The following is a 24,361-nucleotide window of genomic DNA, read 5'->3' on the forward strand; positions in this document are numbered from 1 at the left end:
TGACAACCGCTATTAACCTGCAGAACACAATAAAAGGTATTTCACAAGCCGGCTCCACTTAGCATTTCAATAGCCTGAGCTAAGCATTGAAGGGTCATTGTCTATTGACCTAGTCAGCTCAACTAAACCACTTGTAATGTGTCCAGTATCTCCTGCAATGAACTGTCAGTAATGTCCCATCTTCTGACATACATGAATTAGGGTTTCAAGTAGAAACACTCCAGCACTGCAAGGTCCATGACACATAACATATGGCACTCACATATTACATGTTAAATCGCCACAATAATAAACCAACATATAAAAATGAATTGTTATGATTAATTGTTGATGGACTTTAATCCTATCAGTAGTGAGCATAAAAAATATTGACAAATAATTGAGTAAATAAAGTCCAGCGTGACTGCAACCCAACACCTTTAACAGTGATGGCTAAGCTTTTTGAGCCCGAGGGCCAAACCATGATGCAAATCCATCTTATTTCTTTCTAAGTGCCAACACAAAAATAAACCTGCCAGCGTCTCTGTACAGAGGATGGGACTGATCATCCCTCTGAATGAGCCCTAAGGGACCAAAAATGTACGATTTTGCCAGATTCGCTCAGAATGCAGGGATCAGGAATGCGTTGTGCTCAAAATGCACTGTGCAACATGCACTGACCTACCTGACCATTACACTCACCTACCTGACCATTGCACTTACCCACCTTACCATTGCAATCACCTACCTGACACATGCATTCACCCACCTGACCACTGCACTCACCTACCTGACACATGCACTCACCTACCTGACACATGCACTCACCTACCTGACCATTGCACTCACCTACCTGACCATTACACTCAGCTACCTAACCATTGCACTCACCTACCTGTCCATTGCACTCACCTACCTGTCCATTACACTCGCCTACCTGACCATTACACTCACCTACCTGACAATTGCACTCACCTACTTGACCATTGCACTCACCTACCTGACACATGCATTCGCCCACCTGACCACTGCACTCACCTACCTGACACATGCACTCACCTACCTGACCATTGCACTCACCTACCTGTCCATTGCACTCACCTACCTGACCATTACACTCACCTACCTGACCATTGCACTCACCTACTTGACCATTGCACTCACCTACCTGACACATGCATTCGCCCACCTGACCACTGCACTAACCTACCTGACACATGCACTCACCTACCTGACCATTGCACTTACCTACCTGACCATTGCATTCACCTACCTGTCCATTACACTCACCAACCTGACCATTGCACTCACCTACCTGACCATTGCACTCACCTACCTGTCCATTGCACTCACCTACCTGACCATTACACTCACCTACCTGACCACTGCACTCACCTACCTGACACATGCACTCACCTACCTGACCATTGCACACGATTCCATTTGTCACACAGCTTCCTGCAGCTCGATCTCCATAGTGAGGCACCTGCCACAAGCTACCAGTCGTTACTCAGTCCATCCATTCATACGTACTTACAAACTTAGTCAATACACAACTTCATTATCTCCGACATGAGTTGACATGATTCGTTCATTTATACACTCACAGTCATGATTAGCGATCGGTCATGATCACAGCTCTAATTTTCTGCTGTCTTTGTATTCACCTTCCTGATGAGGCTACTTTCTTGCAATCGTTGCAAGCACGTCTCCAGTGGCATACAAATCCGGCCACCCAGCATCTCCAGTGGCACACTATCCGGCAACTCATCGTCTCCAGTGGCATATCGGCTGCTCACCGTTTCTGTCTGTTGTTTCTCCTTTAGGTCAGTTGAGTTCAGGTTGTTCCATCCTGCACCAGGTTACAAGAATGATAGTATTGGAACGCCTTATGGCGCTTGGTAGGGGAATTAAGACCTTGAGTGTTGTGAGATATCACCCTGCAGGGGGGCCTCGTATGTCTAAGGCCTCGTACACACGATAGGTTAACCAGAGGACAACAGTCTGAAGGACTGTTTCCATCAGTCCAAACCGATCGTGTGTAGGCCCCATAGGTTATTTAACCTTAGGTTAAAAAAATGAGAACTTGCTTTAAAATTTAACCTATGGATTGGTAACCGATAGGTCAAAACCGATCGTTAGTATGCAAAACCATCGGTTAAAAACCTGCGCATGCTCCGAATCAAGTCGACGCATGCTTGGAAGCATCGAACTTCGTTTTTTTTCAGCACGTTGTGTTTTACGTCACCGCGTTCTGACACGATCGTTTTTTTTAACTGATGGTGTGTATGCACGACGGACCATCAGTCAGCTTCATAGGTTAACCTAAGACAACGGTCCTTCAGACCGTTGTCCTCTGGTTAACCTATCGTGTGTACAAGGCCTAAGAGTACTCATGGTGCACAAGGGTAATAAGAACACTGAGACCCTGATTGCCACTCACCCCAACCCAGAGCATGGATTCCTGCTTGGAACAGGTACAGAGGCTCCTCATCACGAAACGTCCAAGATGAAACCTAGTTCTCCAAGTGGGAAGAAAAGGAATAAAGATAGAAAAAAAAAAGGCGGGGGGGAGGAAAGAAGAAGAGGCACACAGATACCTCAGTCAGTGGGGCAAAAGGAGGTCCCCATGCTAGGGCAAAAAAGGTTTGCATCCCGAACCACTGTGACATGGTCGGGCCAAAAGCCTGAAACATCAGGAAATCGGCTCGAGTGAGTGCATACATCCACCAGACCAGGCCTAAGCATATTAACCATATGTAACATGTAACAATAAAATGTATGCAACAGTTTGCATCACGATGAGTTCTAAAATCAAGTCTGTGATGTCTTAAAATGAAAAAAGGGAGGTTAACCAGAAGGGTGCAACCTTCTAAGGCCCACCATAAGCGGACAAGCTCCATGAATTATAAGAAAGTCACAACACCCCATCCGAGGTGCCTAGGCATCACACTGCAAACCGCCTCGAAATATATAACAATAATAAAACTGTGGTAGCACCAACTTAAAGTGGTGCATACAAGCAAATAATCCTGAACAAACATAAAGAACTAAGACTAAAAGGCACATGGAAGTTCAATGTAAATTCCAAGGGGTAAACCAGAAAGGTTTCAAAGTTCCCGGCTGTCCAAGGAATAGAAAGAAGCTTAACAACATGGGTCAACAAAGGCTTCAGGGAGGCTTGGATGTTCCACGGCGACCAGAAGATGCTTGGTGCCATAATGGGAAGAGCGGACGAGTCAAGCTCCCAGGGCGATCCAGTCCAGTAGAAGAGGGGAGTCCCAAATCCAAACCATCATGAGAAACAATGCCTAGCCATAGCAGAAGAGCTTCTCCTTCTGCAAATGAAGAAAATTAATGCTGTCTGTTAACTTAGGTGAAGGACAAGCGGAATTTGGACTGCCCATCTGTATTTGATTGCCTTGGGCATGAGAGCCGCCAGAAAAGGGTTTCAGAGACCTATGCTTCTTGGTTGTAAAAGGAGAAATGTCCCCAAACACTTGGATGTCATGACCCAGGAGAGACAAAGCAAAGGCCCCTCTAGATTTCTGCATCACTAATTCCTTTGTTGCATAGTATTGAGGCTTGACTATTATGTCCCGTGGCGGACCCTAAGGGTGCGGGGGTTGTAAGTCCCAATGAGCCCTATCCAGGCGATGAGGAGGCAGGTCAGGAAGAAGGCCCTGGACAAAGGTATGCACTGCAGCATCCACCTTTAACAGATTCAGGGAGACCCGGTATGCAGAAAATATATCTCCGAGATCTATTTTCCAGATCGTCAATTTTTGCCAGGGATTGCTCTAATTGTTGTCGGAGGCTCTCCATGCACGTGATATTCTGATTGATACGGGCAACAGTCTCAATGGTGGTGGCGATCTGCTGCACTGTTCTGGCCAGACCTTGATCCAACAGTGCTGAGAATTGTGTAAAAGGTGTCTGTTGGGCCAGATCAACCAGGGGAGCCAGGACAGGGTTCTGATGCAGCTATGCAGTGCCTGTGCTAGCAGCATATCATCCAGAGTCTGCTCTAGCAGGGACTCTGTGGAGGCAGGAGAGGAACTGACCTGTACTGCAGTGGATGCTGTAGACAGCGGGTCCAGAGGAGAAGCCTGCGAGGCTGCACATGCGACCGATCCAGAAGAGCTGGCTCCATGTGTCCCCCCTGTGAAGGAGCGGACGCCATCTTGGCTGATTTAGCTGAGGCACAGGTCATCGTCAGCTGAGGGCAGGAGCTAGCCCGATGATTGCCTTTCTCGGCCATACGCAGGTGCAGCGGCCCCTGGAGAGATGTGGCAACCTGAGACAGGGGGGTTAGGAGGCTCCAGGGCCCCATGCAGAGCTTTATGTGGCTGGCCAGGTGCGTGGCTCTAAGACTAAGTGACCATCTTGAATCCCGCTCGCATGCGCATAGGAAGTGTATTTAAACCTTGTGCATGCTATTCCTCGCTGCCTTGGTATTCTCTCAATGTGCCCCGACCTGTGTTCCAGTGTTCCTGAATCCTTCATTTTGTTACTGTTCCTGGACCTTAATCCCGACCCTGCAGCCTGTTCTCTTCCTACCTGCTTCCATCTCTTGGTACCCTCTCCCTGTCCTGTCTTGTTCCCAGCTCCCTCTGCTTGATCTCTGTGTTTGACCCTGGCTCTGTTACGATTAAGATCTGTTGATTTAGGCAGTTGTATGTTTACTGTTTGTTTGGTTTTCTGGTTTGTGTTACACTGATTGCTATATTGGAGGTGTGTTTACTTTGTGTTATTCACTTATCTTTTAATAAATTATATTATTTTACACTTTACATGTGCTTGGTATTCTCTGTGGCAGTCCACACATTTCTGGTCACACCGGTCCCAGAAGTGGCTGCACAGGGAAGCCATCTTGGCTCTGCTGTTTGTGGCAAGAGGCATCCTGAGGAGGTTATATACTTTTCTTTACTGGTGACAGAGGAAAATGAATACTACCGCCAGATATTGAAGGAGTGTGCCAGACATAAGCTGTCAGAATGTATTTGTCTGGCTCATTTCCTAGTTGTTCAGGACAGTATAAACAAAAAAACAAAGCCGCGCCACAGACACTAAAACAATATGCAGTATTAATCTTTAGAGGGTATGGTGTAATGAAGTCCATATACATGTATCTTTCAGCATGGACCACTCTCAGAAAAATAACCAGTCTATTGGAAAGTATGGCATAAACAGTTAGGTGATCAGATGAAGTCCTAAGATTCCACACCACCAGAGTGACAGGTAAAACAGTTATAAGGGAGCCCTTCACCGGAATAAGAGGCCGCTTACCAGAGGGCAAGCAAATTGTGCATTCGGCTATAGCCCAGCCGCGGCCTTTGATTCACAGGAACCCAGGGGAGGAAAGAGATAACAGCAGGCACTCGATGATAACAAACTCCAGTTCATCCGGTAGGGACATAGAAAAGAAGGTGCACCATAGCGTGACTCCGTTTAAATATGTAGCATTTATTAAAACATGAGATATACTCACAAGCATGGAGATAAAAACAGCGTTTAAACAAACAAATGCCGGCCGGCATACAAGGAGCCCTCCTCCTTTGCGTGGTGACGTCACTGGGAGGCCACACAGTGATGTCACCACGCAAAGGAGGAGGGCTCCTTGTATGCCGGCCGGCATTTGTTTGTTTAAACGCTGTTTTTATTTCCATGCTTGTGAGTATATCTCATGTTTTAATAAATGCTACATATTTAAACGGAGTCACGCTATGGTGCACCTTCTTTTCTATGTCCTTACCGGATGAACTTGAGTTTCTTACCATCGATTGCCTGCTGTTATCTCTTTCCTCCTCTGGGTTCCTGTGAATCAAAGGCCGCGGCTGGGCTATAGCCGAATGCACAATTTGCTTGCCCTCTGGTAAGCAGCCTCTTATTCCGGTGAAGGGCTCACTTATAACTGTTTTACCTGTCACTCTGGTGGTGTGGAATCTTAGGACTTCATTTGCAGAGATCTATTCAATAGGAGACCTATGCTGATCACCTAACTGTGTATGCCATAATTTCCAATAGACTGGTTATTTATCTGAGATAAAGATACTGAAAGATACATGTATATGGACTTCATTACACCATACCCTCTAAAGATTAATACTGCATATTGTTTTAGTGTCTGTGGCTCGGCTTTGTTTTTTTGTTTGTTATTTGTGTATCGCACGCCAGCTGCTGCCTATAGTGTTTTTAGTGTAATTTAACCCCTACTATTAGCACAGTTTTTTGTTTTTTCGATCAGGATCGTATGTTGTTTGGTAACATTACGAAGTTTGTCCGGGTTTGCTTTGTCCAGTACTCCTAAAGTTCTCCTAAAGAAAGGCAGTGATGACTTTTCTTCCCCCTTTAGTATGGCTCAGGTAGAATCACTGGTATGGCTATTGGAGGATAACTCGGCTTATTTCTTTGAGCACTATTCAGCATGTTCCCAAAAGGTGTTAGTCAAGTGCATTAATGCAGTGCAGTCTCTTGTGTAAACGGAATTTTGTTCAATCATTACTACAGGCATGGTCAGATATATTGCACTCAGCCTCAGTCAGCTTGCAACAACACATTACTGCTGCTAGACACCTGTCTGCTCAAGTATCTCTCTTGATGTGCCTCTGCCCACTGCCCAGCCTTATGTGCCTCTGCCCACTGAAAACTGACATTTTTTCCCAACCCGCACAATCCTGCCACTATCCAATCCTGTTTCCACGCTAGCCGATCTGCTCCAATCTGCTTTCACGGCAGCTGATCTGCTCTAGTCTACTTTCACACCAACCCATTTTCTCAAGTCTGCTTCCACGCCAGTGGGAGAATGGATGGACAGCCGCACTCCAAAAAGTCTTGTTGAAAAAAGACGTGCTCTTTATTGTAAAAAGGAAAAAATGCACAGCACACAACAGCATACAGTGGGATAGACAGCTGACGCGTTTCGCATTAACAACTAATGCTTAGTCATAGCTCTGCTTCCACGCCAGCTGATCTGCTCCAGTCTGCCTCCACACCAACCAATCTGCTCCAGTCAACCTCCACGGTTGCCAATGGGGTTAAGCCTTGAACATGCTGCCCAGCTGCCGATTCAGTGCCTGCTGATCCGGTGCCTGCTGATCCAGTTCCTGCTGATCCAGTTCCTGCTGATCCGGTGCCTGCTGCCCAGCCTGCTGATCTGGTGCATGCCGATCCAGCTCCCGACGCCAAGCCTGTTGATCTAGTGCTTGCTGCCCAGCCTGCCGATCCGGTGCCTGCTGCACAGTCTGCAAATTTGGTACCTGCTGATCTGGTGCCTGTTGATCTAGTGCCTGTTGCCCAGCCTGCTGATCTGGTGCCCACTGCCCAGCCTGATTTGCCTCTACCCGCTGTCCAGCCTAACGGTCATTTGCCCATTGCCCAGGCTGATGGTCCTTTGCCTGGGCAATGGGCAAACACATGGAGGAGAGGGCTTCACCATTTCCCAACACTGGATTACCAATATCTGGTTTACTTGGCTGACAACCGCTGCAGTGGGAATTGTTAAGGATCACTCCTGGAGGTTTGCCACAAGAAGCCATTGAGGATCACCTGTACCTCTGCTGAGCCTGTTTTGACCCCCCTGAGAAGGACGGTCACATGCTAGTCGGTAAGCCTCCTTTTCTTCTATTGGTAGTGGGTCTCTTCATAGACTGGATCACAACACTGAAGAAATACAGGAATACACTGTTCCCTTCCTCTCCCACGTGATTTTTTCCTTTATGAACTTTATCACTTTATTGGACACCTATGAAAGTTTTTTTGTATACTTTTTTCATACACATTTGTTTATTTCTGAATCATTTGGCAACATGTGATTTAATTTCAGCGCTACACTTATTTTATCCACATTCTATTTTTGCATTGTATCTAGGTTATAGTGTTTAGCAGCAGAATCCTTCATAAGACACATACATTTTTTCACCGATTATTCACCTAGCGCAAATATTTTTTTTTATTCATCCTTTGCCTGTTGCCCAGCCAGATGGTCCTTTGCCCGCTGCCCAGCCTGATGTGCCTCTGCCTGCTGCCCAGCCTGATGTGCCGCTGCCCACTGCTTAGCCTATTGTGCCTCTGTATGGTGCACAGTCTGATGTGCCGCTGCATCCTGTCGTCTTGTTCCCAGCTCCCTCTGCTAGATCTCCAGTGTATGACCCTGGCTCTATCCCATTTTCTGTATAAATTTGATTTCGGCAGTAGTTTGTGTGTTCTGTTTGTTTGGTTTTCTGGTTTGTGTTACATTGTTTGCTATATTGGAGGTGTGTTTACTTTGTGTTATTCACTTATCTTTTAATAAATTATATTATTTTACACTATACCTGTGCTTGGTATTCTCTGTGGCAGTCCACACATTTCTGGTCACACCGATCCCTGACAGCAACATTCACACTTAAGCCACAGCTTCTCACCCCAGTACACCCCCTGGGGCTTTGGCCCACAGGTTTGTGCTCAACGCAGACAGGCACCCGAGCTATCGGTTACCTGGCCAGTCACCTCCTGTCTTACCTCGGTTGCCACGCACTCTTTTAAGTTTTCTAAATTTCCACTCAACAGCATTCAACACTTCAGAATGCAAATCAGCTTCTTCACTGTGCCTCTTTCCTTTTTTCAATCCTTCTCGTTTTCCTTCTTATCAATTTGCTGTACACAACTCCTCTGTCCCTTCCTACCTTGTGTCTTAAAATATTTACAACACTTTGGGCAAGATGAGTGGATTCTACGGACACAGTGGCGGATTGCCCATAAAAAGTGATGACAGGTCAAATAGTCTTAGGGTTCTTTAATTTCTACAGGTACTAGTTTGTTGTTTTACAATTTTATTCTGCAAAGGTGCAACATTATGGCATAGTTAAACTTGTATAACATATGATGTGAGGAATTGGTCAGTTGTGCACTCTAATAAGTTTGAAGGGAAGGACATTTCTTTCCTTTGTCCTTTTTGTTTTAGGCGGTTAGACATATTTCTGCCTCTCCTTTATGGGTTGGGATAACAAAAGAAACATGTTGTATATAGATAAGCTAATTTGTGAATGTACACATGGAATATTTCTCCTTTTCCTGCCATATATTCAACTATGTTTTTGTACATTGGTGAATTGTACTACCTTTATGCATATGGCAATAAAAGCTTGTTTAAAAAAAATAATAATAAAAAAGTGGACTACAAGTCCCCCAGATTGCCACACTCGTAGTCCATTGGGAACTACAATTCTGTCTGCAGCGGTGATGAGTGGGATTCTTTGATAATTGATAGATCCCTGTGATTGAATGATGCAGCTGTGTGGGCAAAACCCTGTCAATTTGAAATGTGGCTGCCAAGGAGAAGAAACCTTGCCCACTATCGTGGGGAGAAGGTGGTTTGAGGGTGTACACCGTAAATATGGATGTGACATCATAAACTTAGCCTAATACTAAATCTACTCCCATCCCCATTCTAAGCTTATTCTATCTACCCTGTAAAAGGAAAGATATGTATACTTACCTTTTCTGAAGCTGTTCCAGGCCAGTCACATGATCATGTCCCAGCAGCAGCTTCAGCGTAGAGGAGGGACAACCAACAATGAATGCCCCATAGTAAACCTATAGGTGATGTCAATGACCAGGCTTTGCAGCCATTGTCTGCAATCTCTCTTGCACAGGTGCTTTAAATCAGTCAATGGCTTGGTATTTTGGGCAGCTATTTTATCTAATGCCACGTACAGACGGTCGTTTTTTGTGATGAAAAAAAAAAAAAACGACGTTTTAAATCATGAAATAAAACAAAGTTTTTGAAACTTCATTTTCAAAAACAACGTTGCCTACACACCATCGTTTTTCAAAATGCTCTAGCAAAGCGCGGTTACATTCAGCACGTACGACGGCACTCTGTTCCATTGAAGCTCGCTTCATAACTTGCTTCTGAGCATGCGCGGGTTTAAAAACGTTGTTTTGCCCCCACACACACACACACACACACACACACACACACTATCATTTTAATTGACACAAAAAACGACGTTTTGAAAAACGACACAAAAAATTCGAGCATGTACGATTTTTTTTTTACGTTTTTCAGAAGACATAAAACAACGTTTTCCCCACACACGGTCATTTTAAATGACGTTTTCAAAAACGTCGTTTTTTTCCATCACAAAAAACGACCGTCTGTACGCGGCATAAGAGAAATTCCCAAAACATGGCCTGTTGGGGGTACTGGAGGACAGGGTTGAGAACCACTGCTTTACAGGGTAGTTAGAATAGGCTTAGGGGTAGGAGTAGGTTTAGTTAGTATTTGACTAAACTTCCACTTTAAGTCCATGTAGTAAAGCCTCATGCACACTGGACATTTTACAGCTGTTTCTGGCCTTTTCTTTTTCCTGCCTCTAAACACCCCTTCATGTTAACCTGTGTCTATGCACACACATGCTTTTAGGAGCATTCAAAGTGGCTGAATAATATTCAGGCCAGGAGGTTGTAATGGCTATTCCAGAACCTTCACTTCTTTTCTGCAGCAGCCACGGAAGGGTTGGCTCGGCCTTATGTTTTGGCTCTTTGTCCTGTTGGACAGTCCAAGCATTTGCCATGCACAGCATCCAGGCTGATGAATACAAATTTTACAATAATTTTATTAACTTTCACTAAATTCCCTGTACACCCCTAGAACAGAAATTCACAGTAAGGATGGCATGCTCATTTTTTTTTTTTAGGCCTTGTGAACCATCTCCAAAACATTTATGGTTTTAACCGTAAAAATACAATTTTTGGTCTTATCCTTGCAAAATGATTGTAAAATTCTGAGTTCTTGTCACCAACCATGATGGGGAAATAGAGTAATAAAACATTCTAACCTGAGCCATCTTTTTACACACACAAACATTTTTGATTGGGGGTCCCCCAACTTTTGCATACATCTGCACAATACAGGGAATAAAATGCAAAATTAATGACATTTAAAAACAAAAAGGAAAGGAAACACAGGAAGTCTTAATATATTTATTTACAGTAGGTATTGTGACAAACACATCAGAGGGGTTCCACCTAAAAAAAAAAAAAAGTTTTTAAAATTTTGAATAAAAAATAAATAAAAATGCATGTTCACACAAAAGGCATGTAAATATTGCAATAGCATCCACATTCCATTGGCTTACATACATAACTAAAATATTGGTCTATAATGCATTGGCCTAAAGGAATATGCTGATAGAAAGCGAGATCAGGTCATCAGTCTGCAGCTCCTCCTTTTATTTTACTAGAGGAAGGGCAAGACCTATAAAAGTGTTACTGTACAGTGGCACAACAACATTTTTTTTTTTTTTTTTATTAGATCTTCTGCCCTGCCAGAGCTGGTTACATTTCACAACAGGATGGACAAATATACAAATAATTTGGCAGCTAAAACAGACCTAATATGTTTGCCTGGAGTTCAGCTTAAAATAAACTCATGAAGTGAACCTGTTCTGACTGAAATACATCAACCTTCTTCTGAAAATGTTATGCCCCGTACACACGATCGGGCTTTTGCCCCGGCCAAACTTACCTTGGAATTCCTATCTAAACTCGACGGAATTCCTCAGAATATCTGATGGAAAAACTCTGCTGTGCATACACGGTCGGAATTTCCGATGGAAAAAGTCCAGTCTTTTTCCATCGGAAATTCCAATCGTGTACGGGGCTTTAGTTGTCTTAAAAAGGAGGATACTCGTCTTCCCAACGATCCCTGATCGACATCTTCTCCTGTGTTCTGGGTTTCAGCCATCTTCATTGGCTGGTGTGGGATGATGTCACTCCTGCACATGTGCAGGAACTAGTCAGTCATTCTGGCGTACAGGATCAGCCCAGCTGCTATAAGATGAGCAGCGCAGTCCAGTGACCGCTGTGAACAGGCAGGTAGGTATTTTTTATTGCAGAAACACATCGCATGTCTTGTCTGCAATAAAATGCCTACCTGTTTACAGTGTATCATAGCAGCAAACTGTATATGATCATTCCTCCACACAATGTCCTTTGCTGGTGATACACAAAATAAAAAAAATGCCACAGAGAGGCATACAGGCTGTGTTCCTCTGTTTAAAACTGTATTTTTTAACACTAATTGTAGCCAACTATTACAATTATAAATTAAAACAAAGTGTCAGCCTTTAAAAAACTGTTTTCATTAAAAGGGTTTACCAAATAAAAGTCCATAAAGCGACGTTCCACCCAAAAAAATTGAACTTCTGCTTTAGGTGTAGGTAATGCCTTTTAGAGGCATCCAGCTCCCACTTCTTCCCGGGGCTCCGCAGCGCCAGAAAGGAGTTCACCTCTGCCCCCTCCCACCCTGCAATCTTCTGGGACACGTCACAGGTCCCAGAAAACTGACCGGTCATTCACAGCGCGGCTCACGCATGCACAGTGCGTGCCCGGCTGTGAAGCCACAGCCGGACGCCCACAGTAAGAATGCCGGCACTTTTCGGGAGGAGCGGGGCTTTGTACACCCGCATCGCTGGACTGTGGGACAGGTGAGTGTCCGATTATTAAAAAGACAGAAGATACAGTTTTTGTAGCTGCCGACTTTAAATGTATTTATTTTTTGGCAGAACTCCACTTTAAGCCTAGGTTCACACGGACAACAGGATTGAAATCAGCTGAACTCGCACGATTTAATAACCGCATGTCACTCCGGTGTCTATTGACATTGCACCCCAAAGTCAACAAAATTAGTACAAAAACTACTTTTGGGAATCGTTAAAAATCCGCAAAGTCAACGTCGCGCTGATTTGGCCGGTGCCATTACCGGCAATAGCTGACGATTTGGCATGCATGTGAACGTAGGCTAAAGACCAACTGAACTTTCAGTTTAAATCAGCTAAATATACCAGGTGCATTAAAACAAAATGGTGTGCAAAGTCATACATATTATTTTCTAAATAAAGCAGCCACAACCTGAGCAAAGAAGCTGGCTCCCTGTCAGCAATCTGCTGAGAAAGCCTTAAGCCTCATACACACAAATCGGATTTTCGGCAGACAAAGTGTCAGACTTTTGTCCGAAGGGCGTGTGCCAGGAACTTGTCTTGCATACAATTGTCGGCCAAACACGAACGTAGTGACGTACTACGTGGAATTTCAGCTCTTGATTGCCACCCTTTGAGCACCTTCTGCTAATGTCGTGTTTAGGGAGCATTGATTCCGAGCATGCTTGTTTGTACTTTGGACTTGTGTACACTTACACACGATACGAAAATCTGACAACAGACCTTTGTCCGCGGAAAGTTTACTAGCCTGCCATCCAACATTTGTTGGTGGAAAGTTGGACAACAATTGTCTCATGAAGTGTACTAATGGTCGGATTTTAGGCCAACAGTCTGTCATCACACAATTCCCTGATGAAAATCTGATTGTGTGTACGACGCTTTACTCTGTGTTTAATCAGTGCTCTGCGGAGGTCAGACATGTCCTATGCTGAGTAACAGCTAGAGCTCTCCAATCAGAAAAGCTCTGACTCCACAGGGGTGGATCTGATCTCTGCAGAGACCAGAAGTCCTTCTCTGCAGCATGCCAACAGGGAACAAGCTTTCATACTCAGGCTGTGTCTGGTTTCTATAGAAAATGAACTGTAAAAAAATAAAAAAAAAAATAAAAAAAAATAACTTTGTGCACCTTTTGTTTTGGATGCACCTGGCGTATATTTAGTAGATTTAAAGCAGAACTAAAACCCTCCCATCAGTGGGGGACATCGCCAAATTAGACTCTGTTTAAATCTGCCTTTGCCATCATGCTGCATGTGACCGCCATCATTGGAAGTATGCTTTGAACGTAGCATATACTGCATGCAGAAAACATGAGATAGATAGATCTAAAAACCCTACTCAAGGTCTAAAAAAATAAATAAATAAAAAAACACCATTTACAAAAAATACCCTTGTAGCGGGGGCCCGTACTGCAAGGGTAAGATGCTTGCCAACTTTAGGGAAGCATAAAAAGTAGAATATCTTGTTCCTTGGTCCAACATGGCCCTTCCAGGGGTGTAATCAGTCCCTCAAAGGCTCCCCCCTAAAGGGAAACAGTCACATTCCTTCCTCCACATGCAATGTAGGAACATTAACCTTGCATTACAGTAAAACCTTGGTTTGCGAGCAGAATTCATTCCAGAAACATGCTTGTAATCCAAAGCACTTGTAGCAATAAGTTGCTAAAAGTTGTACCTTTATTAAATGTAACCATATTGCTACACTTAGAGGTTCCTCTTCTTTTTTTTATACTCAGTTGTGACATGATGCTAAAAAAATGTTGCTTGTCTTGCAAAAACGCTCTCAAACCAAGGTTTTACTGTACATGCAAAAGTGCAAAGGGACCACCTACACACCAGGGCTTTAGGGAGAGGAGGAGAGCGCTGCAGCCAGCTGAGCCGGGTTTAGGGTAAGTAATACCACCAGGCCTACAGTGGTAGAGGTCATCTCACTGCAGCCTGTGTCTACAGTCTTCTCTCACTGTAATGAGCAAGCCTTCCCATTTCCTGTGTGGTTATTGGAAATCACACTTCACATTATTTGCAAGGTTTTATTATAGCAGCCCAGAGGGTTGATGATGAACAAATGGGCCCCACACAGTCCAGACATACAGGCATCTATATCATAGCAGCATTTAGCGTCCCAATAATAATAAAAAGCAGCAAGATACACCTACTGTGAATTTAGAGCTCTACTCATCTTCTGGAGGAATGCCCAGCTCTTCATCTGTCCACTGAGAAGCGTCAGGATAAGGAAAGTGGCCCTAAAACAAAATATATTACTAAAGCAAGCAGCAAATCACAGGCTATTCAAAGCACTGACCTGATGAGGCTTCTCCTTGAATTCAGTCAGTCATACTACAGAATTCTTTCATATAGGCAAATCTAAACCCAAAAATTTAAATCATACAATATTACAGCCTCCCAGTCCTTAAATAAGAACCCCACCATCTCCCCTTACCAGTTATGCTGAATTCTCCTAAAACTGCACTCACCTGCCCTGTGGATCCAGGGTTGTCCTTCTCTTCAGGTGACCGTGTCCCGTGTTGCCATCTTGTATCTCTTTAGTTGGCTGCCTGTGTTCTGTCAGATTAGGCGACCCGTCAGAATTGGTAACGGAAGTGATGTTTCGTCACCGCCATCTTGCTACACCCCGCACTCCTCGACAGTAACGATACACAGAGATGCGAGCAAGCGAACATCCACTGGAGTTTTGCATTTTACAGTAATTTTTAACAGAAAACTGAGCATATATGGCGAAATATAGTAATTTAGAAATTCCTCAGACTGTTTACATGTTTAATTACAAAAGCAGCAGTGTTCTATCACATTAGCAAACCGGCGAGATCAACATCTAAACAGTCCGGATTTCTAAATACTCCATGTCACCTTATAAGCTCTGTTTACTGTTAAAAATAACTGTGTAATGCAAAACTCTGGTGGGTGCAACAAGATGTCCGCGATATAACCTTAGCAATTCTGACAGGTCACCATATCTGACAGAACACCTTCCATCACCAGCAGGGGTGCATAGGCCTAAACTCTAATCGCAAAGTTAAGTTCAGCTTTAAAGCGTTTTTAAACCCTCCATGTAAAACATGATATATAGTAATATAGTACAGCACTTAAAGGAGTACAGCCAAAGCTCGTTTGGCTCTACATCTCCTGTGGACCACAGTTGTGTCGTTCGTTCTGCAATCCTGCGACTCGTCTTCAGCTGATACAAAGCAGACAGCAGTGACCGACAGTGACCAGCTCTCTTCTCACAGAATACTTACTGAGAAATTAGTGATCAGCAGCATCTAAATGCTTGGTTCTTAGTCTTAGAGCCGGCGGGGGACAACTGCACCATCAGACTAATGCTGCATCCACCTAGGTACATATGAATTCTCCAAAAAACAAAACACCCCAAACTTCTCTTGCCAACTTCAACAAGGTGTTGGAAACATTTCTCAGAGATTTTGGTCCATATTGACATGGTAGCATCACACAGTTGCTGCAGATTTGTCGGCTGCACATTCATGATGCAAATCTCCTGTTCCATCAAATCCCAAAAAGGGCTCTATTGGATTGAGAGCTGGCTATCTCATTGTCATGTCAAGAAACCAGTGGTGAGATAATTTCAGCTTTGTGACATGGTACATTATGCTGCTGGAAGGAGCCATCAGAAGATGGGTACACTGTAGTCATAAAGGAAGGGACATGGTCTTTACACCACCACCAGCCTGAACCTTTGATACAAGGCAGGATGGATCCATGCTTTCATGTTGTTTACGCCAAATTCTGACCCTACTATCTGAATGGTGCAGCTGAAAGTGAGACTCATCAGACCAGGCAATGTTTTTCCAATCTTCTATTGTCTAGTTTTGGTGATCCTGTGCGAATTGTAGCCTCGGTTTCCTGTTCTTAGCTGAGAGGAATGGCACCCGGTGTAGTTTTCTGCTTCTGTAGCCCAGGGTTTGACAAATTTGCTTGGAATCTAGGAGCCGGCTAAAAAAAGTTAGGAGCCAGAAAACGCGCCCCGTCCTGACGAGCTTGCGCACAGAAGCGAACACATACGTGAGCAGCGCCAGCATATGTAAACGGTATTCAAACCACACATGTGAAGTATCGCCGCGATCATTAGAGCAATAATTCTAGCTCTAGACCTCCTCTGTAACTCAAAACATGCAACCTGTAGAATTTTTTTAAACATCGCCTATGGAGATTTTAAGGGGTAAAAGTTTGTCGGCATCCCAGGAGTTGACGTAATTTTGAAGCGTGACATGTTGGGTATCAATTTACTCGGCGTAACATTATCTTTCACAATATAAAAAAAAAAAATTGGGATAACTTTACTGTTGTCTTATTTATTTAAATTTTTTTTATTTTTTCTCCAAAAAAGTGCGCTTGTAAGGCCGCTGCGCAAATACTGCACAACAGAAAGTATTGCAACGATCGCCATTTTATTCTCTAGGGTGTTAGAATAAAAAATATATATAATGTTTGGGTTCTAATTAGAGGGAAGGAGATGGGAGTGAAAAATGACACATTAGAACTGCTGTTTTACTTGTAACGCCAACGGCCACCACCAGATGGTGCAGGTCACAGAAGGAAGCTTGGCACTTCACAAGACCGCAAAGCCGCTGTGACGCTGCTGCTATCCCCCTCCATGCCTCCCTCTCTTCTCCTCCATGTCCCTCTTTGTGCTGCTCCGTGTCCTCCTCTCTTCTCCCCCTCTGTGCTGCTGCCCCCTGGATCTGTCAGGATGGAGAGTGGCGGTAGGAGCCGGTAAATCCGTCTCCTTACTGTTCCGAATGTACAGAGTCAGTCATCACTAACTCTGCCCATTCACTGTTTACAATGTTTCAGTTTATGAACTGAGAGGAGCCACTGTCCTCTCTCCATTCATTTTCAGCGCAGCTGAGGCTGCTGAGAAAGGGACTGGGGAATCTGTATCCCTAGTCCCTTTCTCAAAAGGGGAGATGTCAGGGGTCTGTTAAGACCCCTGATATCTCACCAGAGCCCCCACAACAGAGGTGATTAAAAAAAATAAAAAAACACTACCGACACATGTGCCACTGTCACATGAGATAAAAAATGTATTGGTAATCGGTATCAGCGAGTACTTATAAAAAAAAAGTATCTGTATTTGTACTCTGTCTTAAAAAAATGGTATCGGGACAACCCTAGTATTCTGCATACCTTGGTTGTAATAAATGATTATTTGAGGTACTGTTGTCTTTCTAATATCTCAAACCAGTCTGGCAATTATCCTCTGACATCAATAAGGCATTTACGTCCACACTGGATATTGTCTCTTTTTCGGACCATTCTCTGTAAACTCTGTACAATTTTTTTTCTCCCTAAATAGCTTCCTTTACCTTAGTGCAGTCCTCCTTCACTTACCTAATTTTGCTTTTAAAATGTTCTTTTTTCTTCTGAGAAATCCTCACTTCCTGTTCTTCTGTCTGTAACTCCACACAGTGATGCAAGGCTTTCTCCCTGGTGTGGAGTCTTGTGCTCGCCCCCTCCCTTGGACTACAGGAAAGTCAGGACGCCCACTAACTCACAGCTCCTTTCTCTATCTGCAACGTAGAGAGCGTCCCGACTCTCCTGCAGTCCAAGGGAGACACTCCACACCAGAGAGAAAGCCTTGCATTACTGTGTGGAGTTACAGACAGAACAACAGGAAGTGAGAATTTCTCAGAAGAAATAAGGGCATTTAAAAGCAAAATTAGGTAAGTGAAGGAGGACTGCACTAAGGTAAAGGAAGCTATTTAGGGGAAAAAAAATAAAAAAAATTGTACCTTTACAACCCCTTTAATTACGTCGTACACACGATCGGATTTTCATCCGGGAATTGTGTGATGACAGACTGTTAGCCTAAAAGGCGAATCCACCTCCCTTCCACAGTTCCTGGCTTTGCTCCTCTCTATGCTGGGGTTCTCCATCCCAGAAATGCTACCAATAGAATTCTGGAGAGATATCAGAAGCCGTTTGGTGGTTGAACTATTCAGAATCTACTAAAAACCGAAATATGATCGGGGGGCGACGACGACACTGACCTTAAAATAGAAAAGTGAACAATAGTAATAAAACAAATGGGGAATGCAAGCCGCCTTCACATCCTTGTACTATGGGATTCATCTATGATCTGTCATGCTGAAACATTTATACTCTTAGGGGAAAAAAAAAAAAAAAAACTTACAAAAACTTCAAGTGGGTTGTGCCAAAATTGCCACATGATCCAAAACCACATAAAGCTACTGAGGAACTCCGACAGGATAATCGGTTTTCTGGCCACTTCATTCAGTTGTCTGTAGCGAGCTTCTGCATGGCCTCCAGCTCTGCAAGACAGAGAATAATACACATTCAAAATAAACCAGTTCCCTGGAGAAGGTCAGAATCCATTCATCATGCATATTATTTACACTTTAGGATTTGTGCACAAGGACGTGAAGCCTCCTGCAATGTACCAGGATGTTGCTGGCAGGTACAATCCAGTGGAACCCGATTTAATGTTCAGAATCAGGCGCACAATTTTAGGTTCATACGCCTCAATGCCATGGGACACTTATGTATATTCAGGCTGACCCAAAGTAGACATAGCTTCATCTATAGTGATTCTCCTTTTATTTCCCCATCCCGATTTCTTTCCTCCTTTGCTGCTTCAAGGATTATGCGATTTTTATTTTTTTTGTACAATTACTCTGATCCACTATACACCCTTTAGGCTACATTTACAGGGCTCCATTCTCTAAAAAAGCAATCCATGGGGGATCACTTTTCAGCGTGGCTAAGCAATCCTGCCACCTCCTGAAGGGCTTTTTTTTTTCTTCTTTTTCTTTACAAAGTGTCAAATTGGCACAATGCAAGTCAAGCGTTTTTGCTGCACAATCCTACTGATCAAGTTTGACTGGCAACGTTGTCTGTCAAATCAAATCTGCCACGGCGTGTGAACAGACCCCTCCAACTGTATTGTAGACTTTAGGTGGGTGGTTAAACCGTGGCTCAACCACCCGTTTTTGCCACCCGTGTGAAAGAGGTCTTACTGTGGGTGGCATAATGACCTTACAGACCCGAGATGCTAATGTGCATAGACTTGCTAGAAACGCTAGTCAGCTTGCGCACTGTACATTCATCCTGAGGTGCTAAAGTGCATACACTCAGACCAGAGTGCCACATCCGTATCTGCTGATCCTTTCAGAAAACTGCGTATTTATTTTCTTAATAGTGCATGTTACCTGTGTATGTTTGTTATCATTTTTGAAAAAAAAAAAATTAAATATATATATATATCTCTCAATAGATGGCACTGATAGGCTGCAATGAGAAGGTACTGACAAGCATCTGTAAAGGACACTGACAGGCGTAACTGATGGGCATCTGTGAGGGACACTGACAGGCGTAACTGATGGGCATCTGTGAGGGACACTGACAGGCGTTACTGATGGGCATCTGTGAGGGACACTGACAGGCGTTACTGATGGGCATCTGTGAGGGACACTGACAGGCGTTACTGATGGGCATCTGTGAGGGACACTGACAGGCGTTACTGATGGGCATCTGTGAGGGACACTGACAGGCGTTACTGATGGGCATCTGTGAGGGACACTGACAGGCGTTACTGATGGGCATCTGTGAGGGACACTGACAGGCGTTACTGATGGGCATCTGTGAGGGACACTGACAGGCGTTACTGATGGGCATCTGTGAGGGACACTGACAGGCGTTACTGATGGGCATCTGTGAGGGACACTGACAGGCGTTACTGATGGGCATCTGTGAGGGACACTGACAGGCGTTACTGATGGGCATCTGTGAGGGACACTGACAGGCGTTACTGATGGGCATCTGTGAGGGACACTGACAGGCGTTACTGATGGGCATCTGTGAGGGACACTGACAGGCGTTACTGATGGGCATCTGTGAGGGACACTGACAGGCGTTACTGATGGGCATCTGTGAGGGACACTGACAGGCGTTACTGATGGGCATCTGTGAGGGACACTGACAGGCGTTACTGATGGGCATCTGTGAGGGACACTGACAGGCGTTACTGATGGGCATCTGTGAGGGACACTGACAGGCGTTACTGATGGGCATCTGTGAGGGACACTGACAGGCGTTACTGATGGGCACTCTGATAATCAATGTGCTGATTATCAGGGCGCGCACACCCCCCCCCCCCCCCGACAGGAGAGCAGTCAATTGTCTCTCCCTGTCAGCGCAAACCAAGGAAAGACAATTACCAGCACTTCCTGGCTCACGTTGTGATTGGTCACAGCTGATCAAGGAGCCGCCATCATAGGCTCTTTACCACAATCTGAGATGTGGTGTGTCAGAGTCACATGCCACACCCCCGATCGCCGCGCACCCTGGCTTGTTGCTCTGCTTGACGTCATATGAAGCCTAGTCAGAGTAACTGAACCACTTCCTGGCCGTCATTTTGCTATAGACCGGGCTGGGAAGTCGTTAATAAACAGTTACACAAATATCGTGCGCCACAAAAATTTGCAACCATCACCTTTTTATTCTACAGGGCCTCTGCTTTCAGAAAATATATAATGTTCTTGGGGTTTAGGTAATTTTAGTGCCAAAAACTTGTATTTTTACATGTATGCAGCAAAGGAATTAAGAATTGCTCTGGAGACAACCTGGTTAACAAGTTTCAGAAGATAAAAGAAAAACTCCAGAAACATTTCCTGCCAACATGCACAGAGGCTCTGACCCTCCCCCACTCACACAGATCTCCATTATACAGGGACCAAAGCGGACCTGTCACCTCCCCCAACACAGAGCTCTATGAGGACCTACAAAGCCCTCGCTGGGAATTATAGTCCTCCCAGCCCCTCCTCTCATCACTCACTGGCGGACTCCATTCGGTCTCCTCGCCACAGCCCCGAAAAGGCGCCCCCCGGCCTTCAGCGCTCCTCCAAGCCGAACCAGCGACGCCATGACACCGGATCAATGTCACCTTCCGTGCGAGCGCGCTGATTGGCCCACTACTGAGCGGGCGAATCCATTATTACATGGGAGGGGGGCACATGTCATTTCCAGCGCAAAACAACCGCATTATAAACACCTTTTACTGCCACAACATTTCCCAGCAATATGGTATCAATAAACCGCATTTACTGACCTATCATTTTATTTTGAGACTTAGAATGCTACGGAAAACAACAATAAGTCTGAAAAAATAAAAAAAACATTGCTCTGTCACTCATGTGATCAAAAACAACATTGAATTTAAAGATGGCTATATTTCTTTCTGTGAAGAAATCGGAATAACAGCCGCTTTTAAACAGAAGTGACACCCCTAATGTTTGGGTGGTAGGGTCGGTTGCCATGGTTTTCAGGAACGCAGCGCACGATGCACACAGCGCATGTGCAGGATTCTACTACATCGCACGAGGGAGGGGGGGGGGGTCATATAACGTTTAATACCAAGCATCTGCATTGTAATTTTTAACGACCACAAGCTCCTAAGAATAGAGGATGATTTGAGATAATGTATCAAGGTATCGTTTTATTTAGAGAACAAGAACACGGATTAGATTATTAGGGAAGCGGACGGATATTAATCCAACATCTAGCTTTATCTGTGTCAGTTTAAACTACACGATGTTAGGTGTAAATTAGATATGTATCTGTGTGCAGACATTGCCACAACTAGCAGTTTACATAAATAGCTGCCCCCCACGCTGTGATGGTAGAGTCGGTTGCCATGGTTTTCATGTAAACAGTGACCTATACAGAGAACACGTGGGTCCTAGCGCCGGGCGCGTCTGTTCCAGCTGCAGGTGAGTGAGCGGAGCTGTTACTTATTGTATCTAATGCAGAAAATGTGGTTATTTCTTAGTACTGTCTGCCTGTAATATAAAGGGGGATGGTGGGAAGAGAGTACGGCAAATCCAGGGGCCTGTGCCATAAATCACTGGCATTGGCCATATTATAGATCAGGGGTCTCCAAACTTTCTAAACAAAGGCCAAGTTTACTGACCATCAAACTTTAGGGGGGCGGCACTGTGGCCATCAGGAGTGGAATTCTTCTTGGCAAAAGTATGAGTAAACACCACAACATTTGGTATAAGGTGGAGGAATAGTGTCCCATCATTGGTATCAGTGGTAGGAATAGTGTCCCATCATTGGTATCAGTGGTAGGAATAGTGTCCCATCATTGGTATCAGTGGTAGGAATAGTGTCCCATCATTGGTATCAGTGGTAGGAATAGTGTCCCATCATTGGTATCAGTGGTAGGAATAGTGTCCCATCATTGGTATTAGTTGGAGGAATAGTGTCCCATCATTGGTATCAGTGGGAGGAATAGTGCCCCATCATTGGTATCAGTGGGATGAATAGTGCCCATCATTGGTATAATTAGTAGACATGTGCACACTGAAATTTTTCATTCGGAATTTAGTTTTTTGTCCGAAAAATAAATTTATTTAGTTACTCTCGAAATTCGTTTTTTTTATTTAGTTTTTCATTAGAAATTGCATTAGTCCGTAAATCTGAATGAATTAAGGTCGAATCTGTCATTGAAGGCTTATGGTATCTGACTGTCAAAGAAGATTCGACGGAGCAGCGAAACTGTACGACGCCGCAATCGTACATTTCCGGTCGAATGTTTCGCCTACAAGCTATTGAAGAATTCTAATGTTGTATGACACTAGTAATAATTATATTTATTAATTATTATTACTAGTCAACCAACATTAGAGTTTTTCTATAGCATTTGACCGGAAATGTACGATCGCGGCGTCGTACAGTTTAGCTGCTCCGTCGAATCTTCTTAGAACTTTCGACAGACACCATAAGCCTTCATTGACAGATTCGACGTTTGTATGTTTTTCGATGCTTCGTCGAATCTTCGTTGTTCATGTTGAATTGTCAACTTAATTATTGCTATTTTACTGCTCCTCCTCTTTGGTTACAATCAGCCAACAACATTCATCATCATTATTTTTATTCCCCCACCCAATTCCAGAAGCGATCTTTTCTCTCTATAATGTCGAAACTTTTCTCTCTATGTAGAATAAACTAGGACTTATAGAGTTAAGGTTAGGCACATTCGACCACAGGTTCGATAGACACAGATTGTTATTGTCAGCGTCATGTCGAATCTCCTATCTATATCGAACTGTTGTTGCAACGAAAACAAAAATAAAGCATTTGTTTATGTCGGATCTTTCGGTTTTCGTATTCTGCGCATTCGTTTTCATTTGTTAAAATGATAACGAAAATACCAAAAATTCGGACGAAAATGCATTCGGATGAAAATGAATAATAATCTAATAATAATAGTCTAATAATTAGGAGGAATAGTGCCCCATCATTGGTATCAGTGGGAAGAATAGTGCCCCATCATTGGGAGGAATAGTGCCCATCGTTGATATCATTAGGAGGAATAGTACCCATTATTGAGAGGAATAGTGCCCCATTGTTGGTGTCAGTTGGCAGAATAGTGCCCCAATGTCAAAGGCAAGCAAAGGGCCACAGTTTGGAGACCTCTGTTATAAAGGAACCTCCCTCTTATGAGCTTTCTGTAGGCTCTCCTCTTACCATTATGGCTGGGGTTATCCTCAATGAATATACTTCCATGTCCAGATAACCCAGCATTGTCCTGCACTGACCCACACCAGGTCCTGCATTGCCATCTTCTTCTCTGACATCATCAGGAGCCGGCTGTGTCTTCTTGGCCCTCTGATGGCAGATCAGCCCCCCTCCAGGTGCTGTTTGGAGGCCAATGCCTCCCGAGGTATCTACTGGAGCAAAGGACAGGTCAATCCCGCCTTTAAAATAAAGATACTGGGCCAGATCCACAAACGAATTACGCCGGCGTATCTATTGATACACCGCGTAATTTCAAAGTTCCTGCGTCGTATCTTTGTTTTGTATCCACAAAACAAGATACGACGGTATGAGGGATCGATCCGA

At 44.2% G+C, this 24,361-nt stretch overlaps 2 protein-coding genes across 2 annotated transcripts in view; one reads left to right on the plus strand and one right to left on the minus strand.

Moving 5' to 3' along the window:
* Positions 1-10,931: 10,931 nt before the first annotated feature.
* On the minus strand, positions 10,932-21,408 carry NDUFB2 (NADH:ubiquinone oxidoreductase subunit B2). Its single transcript, XM_040345723.1, has 4 exons — positions 21,291-21,408; positions 18,630-18,768; positions 14,617-14,703; positions 10,932-10,992 (listed from the first exon to the last, which is right to left on the minus strand). Exons 1-3 carry the CDS (start codon positions 21,377-21,379, stop codon positions 14,632-14,634), a joined length of 300 nt encoding a protein of 99 aa, XP_040201657.1. The 5' UTR covers positions 21,380-21,408; the 3' UTR covers positions 10,932-10,992; positions 14,617-14,631.
* Positions 21,409-22,143: 735 nt separating this feature from the next.
* Positions 22,144-24,361, plus strand: part of LOC120932895 — a 60,034-nt gene continuing 57,816 nt past the window's right edge. Inside the window, exon 1 of the mRNA XM_040345724.1 lies at positions 22,144-22,224. The gene's annotated coding sequence lies outside the window, so the exon portion shown is untranslated. The remainder of the gene's footprint in view (positions 22,225-24,361) is intronic.

Source organism: Rana temporaria, chromosome 3, assembly GCF_905171775.1.
Source record: "Rana temporaria chromosome 3, aRanTem1.1, whole genome shotgun sequence".
NCBI classification, from domain to species: domain Eukaryota; kingdom Metazoa; phylum Chordata; class Amphibia; order Anura; family Ranidae; genus Rana; species Rana temporaria.

What these genes read in the sequence shown, in the direction of transcription:
- NDUFB2 (XM_040345723.1), bottom strand. Translation starts at nt 21,379, where the DNA reads ATGGCGTCGCTGGTTCGGCTTGGAGGAGCGCTGAAGGCCGGGGGGCGC. An exon ending in AGACCGAATGGAGTCCGCCA is followed by an intron (nt 18,769 to 21,290) that starts GTGAGTGATGAG and finishes TCTGTCTTGCAG; the next exon opens with AGCTGGAGGCCATGCAGAAG. An exon ending in ACAACCCACTTGAAGTTTTT is followed by an intron (nt 14,704 to 18,629) that starts GTAAGTTTTTTT and finishes ATTTTGTTTTAG; the next exon opens with GGCCACTTTCCTTATCCTGA.